General features: G+C 42.2%; 1 protein-coding gene across 1 annotated transcript; it reads left to right on the forward strand.

Moving 5' to 3' along the window:
- Positions 1–901: 901 nt before the first annotated feature.
- On the forward strand, positions 902–15,246 carry LOC135548486 (cohesin subunit SA-2-like). The gene is made up of 34 exons (XM_064978146.1): positions 902–1,152; positions 2,580–2,698; positions 2,863–2,941; positions 3,073–3,228; positions 3,348–3,444; positions 3,945–4,021; positions 4,121–4,325; positions 4,549–4,700; positions 5,098–5,171; positions 5,722–5,845; positions 6,010–6,108; positions 6,210–6,289; positions 6,439–6,546; positions 6,719–6,827; positions 7,181–7,298; positions 7,372–7,475; positions 7,961–8,053; positions 8,212–8,301; positions 8,446–8,649; positions 8,924–8,994; positions 9,111–9,198; positions 9,310–9,390; positions 9,502–9,594; positions 9,776–9,950; positions 10,202–10,341; positions 10,434–10,535; positions 10,648–10,796; positions 10,981–11,109; positions 11,242–11,450; positions 12,266–12,479; positions 12,865–12,978; positions 13,084–13,210; positions 13,314–13,391; positions 13,621–15,246. The coding sequence occupies exons 2-34, from the start codon at positions 2,655–2,657 to the stop codon at positions 13,642–13,644; spliced, it is 3,807 nt and encodes a 1,268-aa protein (XP_064834218.1). The 5' UTR covers positions 902–1,152; positions 2,580–2,654; the 3' UTR covers positions 13,645–15,246.
- Positions 15,247–15,248: the final 2 nt, after the last annotated feature.

The following is a 15,248-nucleotide window of genomic DNA, read 5'->3' on the forward strand; positions in this document are numbered from 1 at the left end:
TTGGGGCTCCTATGGAGGGGGTGGGAGTGGGTGTACTTGGGCCGTTCTCCACCACAGACAGTGGAAACCGCTGGGTGCTCACGGCCATGGACTATTTCCCAAAATGGCCCGAGGCCTATGCTCTGCCTGACCAGGAGGCAGAGACCATCGATGACACCCTGACAGTGAGGATGTTCAGCGGGTTTTGGAGCTGCGGAGTCCATCCACAGCGACCAAGGCAGAAACTTTGAGTCCTGTGTGTTCGCCACCATGTGTGAGAGGCTGGGTATTCACAAGAACCGCACTACTGCTCTCCATCCTCAAAGTGATGGCCTTATGGAGTGCTTCAACAAAACATATGGACAGCTGCTGGCCATTGTCTCTGCCAAACACCAGCGTGACTGGGGCAAGCACCTGCCTATGGTCCTCATGGCATGCCGTTCCGCTGTCCAAGACTCCTCCTCCTGCACCATTGCCCCATACAGAGAACCCTCTGTATGGGGCAATGGTGCAGGAGGGGGGGTGGCAGGGAAATGGAGCATTGCAAGTTAAGACCATGTTTAGCCATTGTTCTCTCTCTTGTGTCTGGTCTTCACAAGATAATGTCACGGTTATTTTACAGGGAAATTTTAATTTATTTGTTGTGGGCTACGGCCAAACTAGCCTGTGTGGAGTTGGCTTAATAAACCATAAATTCGTAAACTCAATCCTATGTCTGGACAATTGTTCCTTTATGATCTAGCCAGGCCATTACATTTTTATACAAATTTGATCTGCACGTATTTACGTTTACTATGTTACGTCTAGTCTATGAGACCAGGCTACATGTGTATGGTTCTCAGTATTTTGTATCATCAACAACAGTCTGTGTTATGTCCTATTAGTTTTGTATGAAAGTGAGTTGCAGGCAAGTGTACTGTTCAATTTGACCGACAGGTGGTGCGCCATCGACAACACGAATCCATCGACAACAAACTGAGCCATGCTAGTTAGCTAGCTAGCAGAGAAAAATAATAGCCTCAGCTCAGGAATCAGATTAACCAAATCTACATTTAAGAGAGTGGTAAATAGACAATTGTATATTTACAAATCAATAAACGTTCCAGCGAGACAATTTCAGAAACATCTGGATTATTTTGATGGTTAATAACAGTATTTGAGTCAAACAACGAGGTAAGCAGTAAAATGGCGGATAACATTCTGGGAGCTAGCTGTGTTGCTAGTCATGTTGAATAAACTAGCAAGTTATTAGCTATATGTAGCTAGGACAATTAATGTTAGCTAGATACAATAAGGAACTGGGATTTTAAATTGCGGTTTTGTCGCAAATTAACTAGCTAGCAGTTCATCAAACCATATTGACGTGTCCTTTGACTGTAACGTTATATATTAGCACGCTAGTACATGGTAGCTAAGTTATTTAGCTAGTTAGCTCTTTCACCATGATGTGTGCAGGGACTTTGCCTGATTTAAGTCGGAATCGTTACCTAAATCGTCTTGCGATCACAATAACACATCATGCGAGTGTATGTTTATAGTTAACCCGTCTCTTAGTTAACCATAAGATAGCCAACTGACGTTAGTTACCTACAGCAATGGTAGCCAGCTAGCTGGCAAAGATGGACGTCAAACATTGTTTACACGGAAGAGGATTGTACCCTATCAAGAATAGCTTGTTTTTGGAGTAACGTTGGCTATGTTGAAAATGTATGTAGCTAACTGAATGACAGTTATTGCATACTTCTTGGTTTTGTTTAACTGTTTTACAGTTACATTGTCTGACAGCCGCAGAATGCATAGCTACGTTACTAGCCAACCTTTCATTCGCCGACAACCAATGAGCAAAGATGGAGTAGTTTAAGAACGTCTGTTGCAGCCCTGGAGTAACGTTAGTCCTCATAATGTAGGGATTTTGTTTGTTTGAAGCCGACGAGGTGTTATTTAGTTCGAGATTCTCATTTGTAAAGAAGTTTGCTGACGCAGCTTTCCGAATGGCCAAACGTTAGCTATCTCGTTTAGCTAGCTTTCTCGTGAATAATTGTTGCTGGCTTCATAACTGATTTCACCCCCCCCCCCTTTCCATTTGTAAAGTCTGCTGTTGTCTTCTGGTTCTACGTCTAGTGTCATGTTATTTTATTTTCCCAGGTAACAGTAGCAAGCTACATTTGGAAGGTGTATTCATTTATTGGTTGCAAAACGTTTTCCAACGTAAACCATTTACTAAAGGAACCTAACGGACACAAACGAAAATGAAAGGGACATACCTGCAGTTTTCCAATAAAAACCTATCGTTTTCGTTGCAAATCATTTTCTGTTTGGCGTGAACGTTTTCCGTTGCAAAACGGTTAGCAACAGACCAAACGTTTTGCAACGGAATCAGACTAATGAATACATCTCTGTCTTCAGCAGTCAATTGTGAACTGCCGAGTGTGCAAACGGAATTGGTTATCCTCACTTCTTATTTATACTGTTAATCCATGATACTTGTTACACATCAACCTACACACACGTTAAGTTATACATAGGCATAATACCATCTTTGGACTGCCTTTGTCCTTTTGAATGTTTGACCTTTGTTCATGTTTGTCCATATGTTCTAGGTTGTATTAGTCTACATTTTGGTGGATCCTGAGAAGTCCATACTTACTAGAGTGTGTCCAGAAAATGTTAAAGAAATGATAGCAGCACAAGAGTTGCACACAGAGTTTCAGTTTCCTCAGTAAGTATATCGTAGATGTGTAAAGTAACATGCAAATTGTATTACCTTGTTTTTTTTTGCAAACCGTGAAGATACAGAGGACATATGCTTTGCATTGCATAGATAGACCTTCAAACTAGTTCTGTGTGTATTGTTACAATAACTTATTTTTGTTTTCTGAACAGAGAGACCGATACACAGTTATCCTCTGACACAGACCTTGAGGACCCTGATGTCAAGAATGCAAAGCTTGGGAAAGGAAAGGTGAGACTTGCTTGTAAAATCCTCTATCAACGCAAGACATCCATAATTAAATGGATATGGTCACCTCCTACTTTACATTTGTGCACACACAATATACACTAACACTTACATGGTATTCCTGTCTGTTGTAGGGTGGAAGGAAGGGGAAGAAAGCCCCTGGAGAGAAGGGGAAGGGTGGGGGAGCGAAGGGTACTGGCCTTGGCGGGGTGAATGGCCATCACCAGGAGAATGGGATGGAGAGCATGACCCTGTTCGAGGTGGTGAAGATGGGGAAGAGTGCCACACAGGTTGGTTCAAACTATTTTAATTAGAAGGATAGGGTAATAAAGTAGTCATTCTCAATGCATGTTGTTGATAGTAGTATTTTCATATTTAAGTGATGGCTAATTGGTGTTTTTTCTTTTAGTCCATCGTTGATGACTGGATTGAGTCTTACAAGAGTGATCGAGACATTGCACTCCTGGACTTGATCAACTTTTTCATCCAGTGCTCCGGTTGTAAAGGTAGGCTCCCAGAGTGTATTGAATAGAATTGTTGAATAGAATACGATCTGCTGTGAAGACTCCCAGAGTGTATTGAATAGAATTGTTGAATAGAATACGATCTGCTGTGAAGGCTCCGAGTGTATTGAGTTGAATAGAATACGATCTGCTGTGAAGGCTCCCAGAGTGTATTGAATAGAAGTGTTGAATAGAATACGATCTGCTGTGAAGGCTCCCAGAGTGTATTGAATAGAATTGTTGAATAGAATACAATCTGCTGTGAAGGCTCCCAGAGTGTATTGAATAGAATTGTTGAATAGAATACGATCTGCTGTGAAGGCTCGCAGAGTGTATTGAATGGAATACAATTTGCTGTGAAGGCTCCCAGGGTGAATTGAATAGAATTGTTGAATAGAATATGATCTGCTGTGAAGGACTTTTCTAAATAATTTTGCATCCGTTACTTGTGATGATTAAACAAGGTACGATTTTTTTTGTTCTTATTTTTTGTTTTTCTACAGGTGCTGTCAGTGCAGAGATGTTCAGACACATGCAAAACTCTGAGATCATCAGGAAGATGACAGAGGAATTTGACGAGGTACTTTTTGATTGTACACTTACTGTACATTGTTATTTATGCCTCTCTGTCTACAGCGTATATTTAAACATTATTCCTGCTTTCGCTCTTATCAAATAGGACAGCGGGGACTACCCGTTAACCATGGCAGGGCCACTGTGGAAGAAGTTCAAGTCGAGCTTCTGCGAGTTTATCGGGGTGCTGGTGCGGCAGTGTCAGTACAGTATCATCTATGACGAGTACATGATGGACACAGTCATCTCGCTGCTCACTGGCCTGTCTGACTCGCAGGTCCGAGCCTTCAGACACACCAGCACACTGGCAGGTCAGTACTAACACAATAGAGACTCTGGGCAGTTGAGGGAAGACTGTAGTTCATCCACTGTTAAACTACTAGCTTGATGTATTTTAGTGCTATCTTTTATGAGGGCAACACTGTGTGCCTATATGTAGGCCTATTGAATATACCTTTATTTGATGGCAGGTCTGCATAAATAGTGCCTTATTAATTAGTAGATGTCACTCAAGTGAGTTGTTGTTTCTACCAGCCATGAAATTGATGACAGCCTTGGTGAACGTGGCTCTGAACCTGAGCATCAACATGGACAACACTCAGAGGCAGTATGAGGCAGAGAGGAACAAGGTCATGGCCAAGAGGGCCAATGATAGGCTAGAGCTCCTGTTACAGAAGCGTAAAGAGGTGAGTGGGTTCTTCTGGTGTCTCTCAACCGTTTCTTGCCTACGGCTGTTGTAGGGAGGGGGAACCTTACCTGGTCCTAACAATTCAAAACTGACCATTTAGAAATGACATTTTTGAAAAGGAAAAGGCACAGCGCTCACTCACCATTTTAAAACATTATTTTATTTAAACAACTAAATGCTTGACAACCAATTTCTGAAGGCCATCAATGAAGTCTGAAATGTCAAACTTTTAATAGTTGTTTCAGTAAAATATGTTTTTAATGGTGAGTGAGCGTTGCGCCTTTTATAATTTAGTTTTTTGGTTGCACCTCGACTCGCGTTGGTTGTGCGCCCTCCACTTCTTTCCATTAGATATGTAAAAAGCATTTTCAATTTGAAACGTCTCCTCTTTTCAGCTTCAAGAAAATCAAGACGAAATTGAAAACATGATGAATGCGATTTTTAAAGGAGTGTTTGTTCACAGATATCGGTATGTATTGCAACTTGTCATCTTTCTACGTACAGAACAATGAATTAAATTACAACTGTAATGGATTTTGTGTAATTTTTTTATTCTGTATTGTTTTAGGGTGGGTATTATGCATGGTGTTTTTGTAGTAGATTTTTAAAGATGAGTCTAAATAGAGAACTGTGGGTGCATTCACTTGATGTCAGAGAGTTTGATCACTGTGTGAAAACCAACTTCAGGTACTGACATTGAGAGAGACTTCAGATGCATGGAAGGCTTACAGCAGTTCTGAGATGTGCAGGCTGGTCTTTCACTGAGCTGTTCCAAGGCTTTGGGGTGCCCTCTTGTGCTAAACAACAGGCAGCAACGGTTGCTAAGGCAGAACAGCTCATCATGGCACACCATGGTGCACTGATCTCTGATCTAAGTTGAACTGCCTCTGGCTGTACCACTTAAGCCTTTCTAATGAAATCAATGTTTACTGCCCTACTGTAAGATATCAAATAATTGATTTGATCATTGAGCGTAAATGGGGGCTGTGAATAAGTCTGGACATTTCTCTGTTTATCAGCGATGCTATAGCTGAGGTCCGGGCAATCTGCATTGAGGAGATTGGGGTATGGATGAAGATGTACAGCGATGCTTTTCTCAATGACAGTTATCTGAAGTATGTTGGATGGACCATGCATGACAAGGTGAGCCATGCAATATGTCAAATCACCTTTGTGGGAGTTATATAGCATGTTGCGGGTAGTCATTTACTGTGTGTTTCAACAGTAGGTATCTTATCAGAGTTAAAAAGCTACAGCATTGAGGTTTGAACGTTGTGGTTTGGACATTGTCCTCCCTGTGATCGCAGCAAGGAGAAGTGCGCCTCAGGTGTCTGACTGCGCTCCAGGGCCTGTACTATAACCGGGAGCTCAACACTCGACTGGAGCTTTTCACCAGCCGCTTCAAGGTAGGTCAGACGCTCCCCCATCACACCACTGACTGGGAAATCCTGTACATAACATACACACATCACGGTTGGCCAGATTTTGACTTTACTATCATTGACAGGACCGCATTGTGTCGATGGCTCTGGATAAGGAGTATGATGTTGCAGTGCAAGCCATAAAACTTCTGACTCTTGTCTTGCAGTGAGTAACCTTGTCTACAAATCATGTCTATAATTGCTCATCCTTCACAACGTTAGCCCACGTATTAGTGTCCAGCCCTCCGTGCACTTCTGACCCTTCGCCGATGACGATGAGACCTTACAGACCTGTGTGTTGTTTTCTCCTTGCAGTAGCAGTGATGAGGTCCTGACAGCAGAGGACTGTGAGAGTGTCTACCATCTGGTCTACTCTGCCCATCGACCTGTGGCTGTGGCTGCAGGAGAGTTCCTCTATAAGAAGTAGGTCTCACACTGGCTCTCTAAAGCTGTGGTGGAAGCTGAAAAATACTCTTATGAAATTGTGATTAAAGCCCCATTTGGGTTGGTAATGCCTTAAGGCTGAGAAACAGATCTATATTTTTGAGATTATCCAGCTGCATTTAACCTTACCTCAATGTTGCCATGTCCATAGGCTCTTCAGCCATCGAGGTCCAGAGGAGGAAGGGATGCCCAGGAGGGGCAGGCAGAGCCTCAACGGGAACCTCATCAAGACCACCGTCTTCTTCTTCCTGGAGAGTGAGGTGTGTTCAGGCTCCATGAAGAGTCTGGCTCTGTTTGTTTGAAGTGACCTACTTGGGGCACAAATCAAAATCACATTTTAAATTATGTTTTGTAAACAATATGTGTAGACTAACTGTGAAATGATTACTTACGGGCCCTTTCCCAACAATGAAGAGTTAATGATAACAAAAATAGAGATACAGTAGTGACTCGACAAATAAATACACAGTGAATAACATGGCTATATACAGGGAGCACCAGTATCATGTCAATGTGCAGGGGTACGAGGTAGTTGAAGTAGCTATGTACATATAGGTAGGGGTAAAGTGACTAGTGACGTGTTTCAGTTGTGATAACCTATGAACGTTTGCAGCTCCATGAGCACGGGGCCTACCTGGTGGACAGCCTGTGGGAGTGTGCAGGGGAGCTGCTCAAAGACTGGGAGAGCATGATCAGCCTGCTACTGGATGAGCCCATGCCAGGGGAGGAAGGTAAGGAGGCGCAACACACACACACACACACACACACACACAGTCATGTCTCAACATGTTTTGTCCTGTCCAGCCCTGACAGACCACCAGGAGACTGCCCTGATCGAGATCATGCTGTGTGCCATCCGCCAGGCCTGTGAGTGCCACCCTCCAGTGGGCAGAGGCACTGGGAAGAGGGTGAGTGCTGCTTGGCATTTTCCAATGTAAGCCCCTCAGCGGTCAACTCTAGTACTAGTGAGCTCTCAAGGCTTTATTCTCAGAAGGCATGTTTGAACATTCACTCGTATATGAGGTTTTATAAAAATCTTTCATATAACATCATGTAATGTGAGTTTTGGTGGGCCGTTGCGCTTTAGCAAAGGGAAGGAAGGGTGTTCAATGACAAAAATCACCAGAATGGCTTACCAAGAAAAACTTCCAAAGGTACTAATTTGAGGTAAAAAGGAGATGGAGCACTCAACAAAAAAAGCCAGCAAATTATTACTTTTTGCTCACTTTAATCCATTGTACAGGGAGCTAACAGGTGACTGATGGTTCTGCCTTTTGTTGTTGAGTGCTCTAACTCATTTTTTTTAACCTTAAATTAGTCCTTTTGGAAGTTTTTCTGGGTAAGCCATTCTCATGATTGGGATGTGATTGTGCTCTTCTGAAAATCCTCCTAGGTCCTGACAGCCAAAGAAAAGAAAACCCAGCTGGATGACCGGACGAGAATCACTGAGATCTTTGCTGTGGCGTTGCCTCTGTTGTTGGCCAAAGTCAGTTATCAAGTTGTGTACATGACTGTCACTTTTTATAGTCTATACACAGCTTCTATATATAACTCAACCCCTGGGACTGCCAGAATGATGCAGTATTACTCAACGCTAGGTCTCTTGTTATGGCTCCCCTCACCCTCTCCATCTTACCCTCACAGTACTCTGTTGATGCTGAGAAGGTGACCAACTTACTGCAGCTACCGCAGTTCTTTGACCTGGAAATCTACACCACTGGTCGATTGGAAAAGGTTTGTGAATCATCTGATATTCCTGGAGCATAACTAATCCTACCGCACCTTTGTTAACAGGCAATTATTCACATGGCCATTGTGGCAGAATATAGTTTGAGACCTCGCCACAAACAGAGACCTTTGTCCTCTGTTTGTGTGCAGCACTTGGAGTCGTTGCTGCGTCAGATCAGGGAGGTGGTGGAGAAGCACACAGAGACTGACGTGCTGGAGGCGTGCTCCATGACCTACCACGCTCTCTGCAACGAGGAGTTCACCATCTTCAACAGGGTGGACATCGCCAGGTCCCAGCTACTGGATGAGTTGGTGGACAAGTTCAACAGACTCCTGGAGGACTTCCTGCTGGAGGTGGGCTCAGATGCATAAAATGTCTATTGTATTCTATGTTTAGCTGGCTGAGTGGCTTAGAGACTGAGCAGTCTGTCTGTCAGATTGAAAACTTCTATGGCAGATTTGGCAATGCATAAGGACATTGCCTGTCTTTAATCTTTGTAGACTATTTGTCAAAGAAAATTGAGTGTTCTAGGGTAGTACTCAGATTGGTGTTGATTTAAACTGGGACTGTAAATTGAGTGATACGTGGCTGTGTAGGATTTCACAACCTAGTTATCTGTTGTTTCAGGGTGAGGAACCAGATGAGGATGATGCCTACCAGGTCCTGTCCACACTAAAGAGGATCACTGCTTTCCACAAGTAAGGCCTTGAGCAAGATTAAACAAGTAATGTGTAATCCAAACATTTGCCAATGAACGGTAGATAAATCATAACTCCTTATCTAACTAGATTCTATGTTTCTCTCTCCTCTTCAGTGCACATGACCTCTCTAAATGGGACCTGTTCACCAGCAACTATAAGCTATTAAACACAGGACTTCAGAATGGAGATATGCCTGAGCAGGTACCTAAACCATAACCCTTTTATCCCCTCAAACCCACCTACCCCTGAAATGTTTGACATTCATCTCCACTGTTTACTATCACTTACCTTGTAATACTCTCTTTTTCCCAGATTGTAATTCATGCGATGCAGTGCACACACTACATCATTCTGTGGCACCTAGCCAAGGTCTCAGAGGGCAGCTCCACAAAGGTACACACACTTGTTATCAGTGACTAATGACTATCCAGTGTCTGCCAATGGTTGTGACTATACACCCCTGTGTGGCGGAGTTACAAGCTGTGTCTTTAAAATGGTTTCCAGGGGAACATGGTCACCCTGAGGAAGCAGATGAGGGCCTTCTGTCTGGTGTGTCAACGCTACCTCACCAGTGTCAACACCACTGTCAAAGAGCAGGTGGGTTGTCCTATGTCATGTCAGTCTGTTGCCTGACTGTGTAGCTGTGTGTTCACTGTTAAGTGAGGGCAGAGGAGTTGCTGCTCTATTGTATTTTCCTGGATTACTGTAAAGCACTGTGTTACAGCTGTTGACGTGGACGGGTGTTGTGTGATTGATTGATTGATTGATTGTGTTCCAGGCCTTCACCATCCTGTGTGACGCCCTGATGATCTTCAGCCACCAGATCGTGTCGTCGGGCCGGGAGCAGCTGGAGGCCCTGATCTACACTCCAGACTCCCCCCTACAGGCAGAGCTGCTCAACTTCATCCTGGACCACGTCTTTATCGACCAGGACGATGACAACAACAGCACAGGTCAGACACAGCCCAATGGCAGAAAGTAACAACACAGGCCAGACAGATCCCCCCCCACACACACACACACAGCACAGGCTGAACATCCACACAGCCCACCTGGCAGCTAGTCACAACACAAAGAGACGGCTGAGAATGGCTTTTAATGTAAAAACACCAGAGCTGTTTCTGAGTTAAAGCGAACACGTTATATGGAGACAGGAATGTTAAAGTTCTGCAGGGTGTTACCTCAGTGTTCTTCATTTTATCAGATGGGCAGCAAGATGATGAAGCCAGTAAAATTGAGGCTTTACACAAGAGACGTAACCTGCTGGCAGCGTACTGCAAACTGATCATTTACAATGTAGTGGAGATGAACACTGGAGCTGATATCTTCAAGCAGTACATGAGGGTATGTCTGGCCTCCAACCATATTTAGACCTTTTTAAAGAAAAATGTCATGTTGTGCTATTCCTAATTAATGAAATGTGTTTTTCTCTCTAGTACTACAATGACTATGGAGATATCATCAAGGAAACGATGAGTAAAACAAGACAAATTGACAAGATCCAGTGTGCCAAGACCCTCATTCTGAGTTTGCAGCAGGTAAGCGCTATGGCGAAATTAACAATCTGTGAAAGTATTGTCTTCATTTTGTGACAATGTGAGTGGTTTTGATCATTGTTTTTTAAAAGTTGCAACACTTTTCTCTTTTTAGCTTTTCAATGAGATGTTATCTGACCTCGGCTGCAACTTTGATCGCTCGTCGTCGTCCTTCTGCGGCATTAAAGAACTGGCACGACGTTTCTCGTTGACCTTTGGCCTGGATCAGCTGAAGACCAGAGAGGCTATTGCCATGTTACACAAGTAAGCCTGCTGCAAATGTGAAACTCATCCTCTGTGTAGGAATCAATACATAAAGGTTTAACAGCTCTGCAGGCATGCTTCTATTTGAGGCTTCTCAACCTCCCAGAACGGTTAAAGTATTTACAGCTCAATACTTCAATCCATTCCTTCCTAAACATTTTGTCTTGTGCTACACTTGCTGCAGGGATGGAATTGAGTTTGCCTTCAAGGAGCCCAGTCCCCAGGGAGAGGGAAACCCTCCTCTCAACCTTGTCTTCCTGGACATTCTCAGCGAGTTTTCCTCCAAACTTCTCCGTCAGGACAAGAAGACTGTGTAAGTCAGAGGAAACTGTTATACTTAGTGCTATGTGCAGTCAAATCATTAGTGACTGTATTATCCTTAGCCAGACAGACCACAGCTACACTAGATCATGAATGTTGATTTGTGGTCCTCTGTCCTCTGCAGTCACCTCTACCTGGAGCGGTTCATGACCTTCCAGATGGCCCTGCAACGAGAGGACTGCTGGCTGCCCCTCATCTCCTACAGGAACTCCCTGCAGGCCGGAGGGGACGACGACACCATGTCTGTCATCAGCGGCTACAGCAGCCGAAGTTCCAGCATCAGGACCAAGAAGGCCAAGCCAGCCAGCACCGGAAAGAGGAAACTGCCTGAAGGTGAGGGGCCGACACCGAGCATGGGCAACATACGCTGGTGTTAAACCTGAAAGCTCAATGTTTAGTGTTATGATATACACTGAGTATACAAAACATTACGAACACCTTCTTACTATTGAGTTGCATTCCCTTTTGCCCCCAGAACAGTCTCAATTTGTCTGAGCATGGACTACAAGGTGTTGAAAGCATTCCACAGGGCTGCTGACCCATGTTAACTCCAATAGTTGTGACAAGGTGGCTGGATGTCCTTTGGGGGGTAGACCATTCTTGATACACACAGGAAACTGTTGAGCGTGATAAACCTAGCAGAGTTGCAGTTCTTGACCCCGACCGGTGTGCCTGGCACCAACTACCATAAGCCCGTTCAAAGGCACTTAAATATTTTGTCTTGCCCATTCACCCTCTGAATGGCACACACACAATCCATGTCTAAATTGTCTCAAGTCTTAAAAATCCTTATTTTACCTGTCTCTCCTCCTTCATCTACATTGATTTGAAGTGGATTTAACAGGTGATATCAATAAGGGATCATAGCTTTCACCTGATCAGTCTATGACATGTAAAAAGCAGGTGTTCCTAATGTTTTGTACACTGTGTACACAACAAATTGTGTTCCAGAATATGCCACCTGCTGATTAGATTTTCACTTGGGGAAATAACTTGCCGAATGAGGTTTAGACATTAATGAATTGAGTGTTTGCTAGATGTTATCTGACGTTGGCTTTATAAAAAGCCAATACGCTAAGATGTCTCTACCTGAGTAGTGAGTGGTCTGCTCACTATATAACAACCCTATGAAACCCTTGCTATTGCAGCAGAGGAGAGTAGCAGCTGCAGCACAGACGCAGTGTGGATGAACCAGGAGCAGAACGTGCAGACGCCAGTGATGATGCCCTCGCCACATCTAACATCCACTGTGTTGAGGGACCCCAAGAAAATGAGGCCAGAGGAGAGCTACATGGGTGTCTATGCTATGACATCAGAGCAGCAGCCCCAACAGCACCACCATCAGACCCCCATGGACTACAAGTACGGAACACCTTTCTATGGCTCAACACCTTTTGGTTTTCATGAGTATCTTTGACCATCCATTGTAGGGCGGCAGGTAGCCTAGTGGTTAAGAGCGTTGGCCCAGTAAATGAAAACTTGCTGGTTCAAATCCCCGAGCCGACTTGGTGAAAAATCTGTCAATGCGTCCTTGAGCAAGGCACTTAACCTTAATTGCTCCTGTAAGTCGCTCTGGAAAAGAGCATCTGCTAAAGAACTAAAATGTAAAAATCTATAATGTAATGTTACTTAGCTATGTATGCAATGCTATCAAAATGAATGATATCTTCAATGAAATGGCTGTAGTTCGCCTCTTGTTTGAATAAGTATGACTGTCTGTATTAATGTGTCTGACTCTTGTTTTCAGTACCCAGGTGACCTGGATGCTAGCCCAGAGACAGCAGGCAGAGGCCCGGCAGCAGCAGCAGGAGCGAGCCAGCATACAGTATGCCAAGATGAGGAGCCACATGCAGAATGCAATGTAAGACTGCACTTCTCTTCCAGACCACAGTGGTGTTTCAACCCCAGTGTAGTACTTACTGTGTAATGTATATAGTAATTTGTGGCCATGTCTTTGACCATCTAGCCGCCGCGGTTCAGGACTCATGGAGGATGATGAGGAGCCAATAGTAGAGGATGTAATGATGTCATCAGAGGACCGTTTGGAAGATCTCAACGAGGGCATGGATTTTGACACTATGGATATTGATCTGGTAAAATACACTCATAAAGATGTTTATTTTCTCACAAGTTGTGCATTTATGAATATTACTGCCTTGGTGTCTCTTCTTTCTTACTTTGCTGTTTATTGTTTAGCCACCATCTAAAAATCGCCGAGAGAGATCAGAGCTGAAGCCAGACTACTTCGATCCTTCTTCGATCATGGATGATTCGGTGGGTATTGGTTTGTTATTGAGAGTACAGTGATATCTTCATTGTTAAAGATCACGTACAACAAACAATATGATCAACAATAACAGTGGCAGTACTGACGTGAAATCCAGATACCTAGTTAATGTCTTTGGTATGCATATGGAAAGGCTATACTCATATTCTCTCATTCTTTTCCATATCATACAGCAAGTAACTCAACATTTAAATGCAATATTTTCTTTCTTTTTAGGTCCTCAATGTTTCAATGTTCTAAGCTGATTATGGTAGATCTGCGTGAAGAGGACACTGTGTTGTTACCGAAAATGTTTTGATGACAAGAAGTATTCTCTGTAGAGAATTGTTTTAAAATAAGCTCATGGGACTATTTGCTTTATGAGGCATCAATGGTTGCACATTCGTCATGTTTGAATTTCACTTTTATTTTGTCGATCAATGGGCATGTTTTTGTCTCATGTAAATACATAGTTGCTGACATACTTTTAAAATATAAAATCTGGCATGACATGTAGCCATATATTAAAACATATACAGTAGGAGAAAATGTGAAATGTCTTCATATTGTTGGAAGGCCTTACCGCAAATATGAAATACAGGGTTCTCAGAATTCTCTCTCTGTCATTATTTTTAGAGGTTTGTCTGTCCTGCTTTTATAACTTATAGAATACTTTGATTTATAGGTATTTTGTAATGACAATCAGATGTAAATCAGTACTTTATAATCATGTTAATACTCATATAGAGTACAGAAATGAACCTTTGTAATGGAATTTCTGGTGTGTAATAATGGATGTGGCCTGCAGTTTTTCTTTTTTCCAATGTTATAGGTGAGACCTCTTGGCGAACTGATAATGCCCAAATGCCATTTGACCCATTGACAAGCTTTGTTTAAATTCTGAATCACTTTTAAAGGTTTGATGATTTTGAATGCTTTTGAAGAGTGGTACAAAAGTATAGTGTGCAGAGGGTTTGTATAAAAGAGTGGTCAAAATATTCTCTGTTGTACCACTGTGTTGTGTCTGTAAGAGAGCTTGTTATAGAATGTTTCTAAAATACCACATTTAAGAGTTTGGGTTAGCTATTATGGTATCATAATATATAATTATATATTATACAATTATAAAAATGTGTAATATATTGTGAATCGGTGCTCATTTTATATTTGCTCAGTTTTAGTTAATTTGAAGTCTAATTTAGGAAAAGGTTCAATAGAATGTAAACTGGTTTAAATTAACCTAATTAATGTGCAGTTATGCATAAGAATTTACCTTTGAATTTGTATTTATATTTAAATGGTAAATGTTTTGCTTGTCTTTTCTAAGGATTTTTGTTTTAATAACTTTTCTTTACTTCTATGTACTTTGGTTTGCAGATTCCCAACAAGCTTTTCTGGAGGAATAAAATTGTAATCATGAATATTGTAAATTATAGTTTTATACAGCCACAACAGCTTAAAACACAGCCTCTCCATTTTCAAAAGCTAAAATGTTATCAAATCTAAATACAAATCTACAAACCGGAGAATTGTATATTTTTCATTATTTACATTGTAGCAATGTTAGACAAATTAAAACAATAATTTGAATGCATAGTTGTTTTGCTTAAATCTTCTGTAGGCTTCATACTGTCGTTTTGATATTTACCTTTCTGTTGTCCTTGCATTGAACTGCTGAAAGTGTGTGCATATGTCTAAATGTGTATGTATACACATACATATATTATATATATTAAAATGTATATGAAACGTTTTTTTATTCTATTTACAAAGTCCACTGTTCCATTTATGGTTTGTATTTATGTCTCGAGACCAGTAACTTTTTGAACAAAATAAACCCCTGCAATTGTGTGATGATTTGAATG

This window comes from Oncorhynchus masou, chromosome 11, assembly GCF_036934945.1.
Source record: "Oncorhynchus masou masou isolate Uvic2021 chromosome 11, UVic_Omas_1.1, whole genome shotgun sequence".
NCBI classification, from domain to species: domain Eukaryota; kingdom Metazoa; phylum Chordata; class Actinopteri; order Salmoniformes; family Salmonidae; genus Oncorhynchus; species Oncorhynchus masou.

Bases quoted from the DNA above. Each gene is read 5' to 3' on its own strand.
- LOC135548486 (XM_064978146.1), top strand. From the start codon at position 2,655: ATGATAGCAGCACAAGAGTTGCACACAGAGTTTCAGTTTCCTCA. The intron at 4,022-4,120 runs GTACTTTTTGAT...CTTATCAAATAG, and splicing joins TGACAGAGGAATTTGACGAG to GACAGCGGGGACTACCCGTT. The intron at 6,109-6,209 runs GTAGGTCAGACG...TATCATTGACAG, and splicing joins TTTTCACCAGCCGCTTCAAG to GACCGCATTGTGTCGATGGC.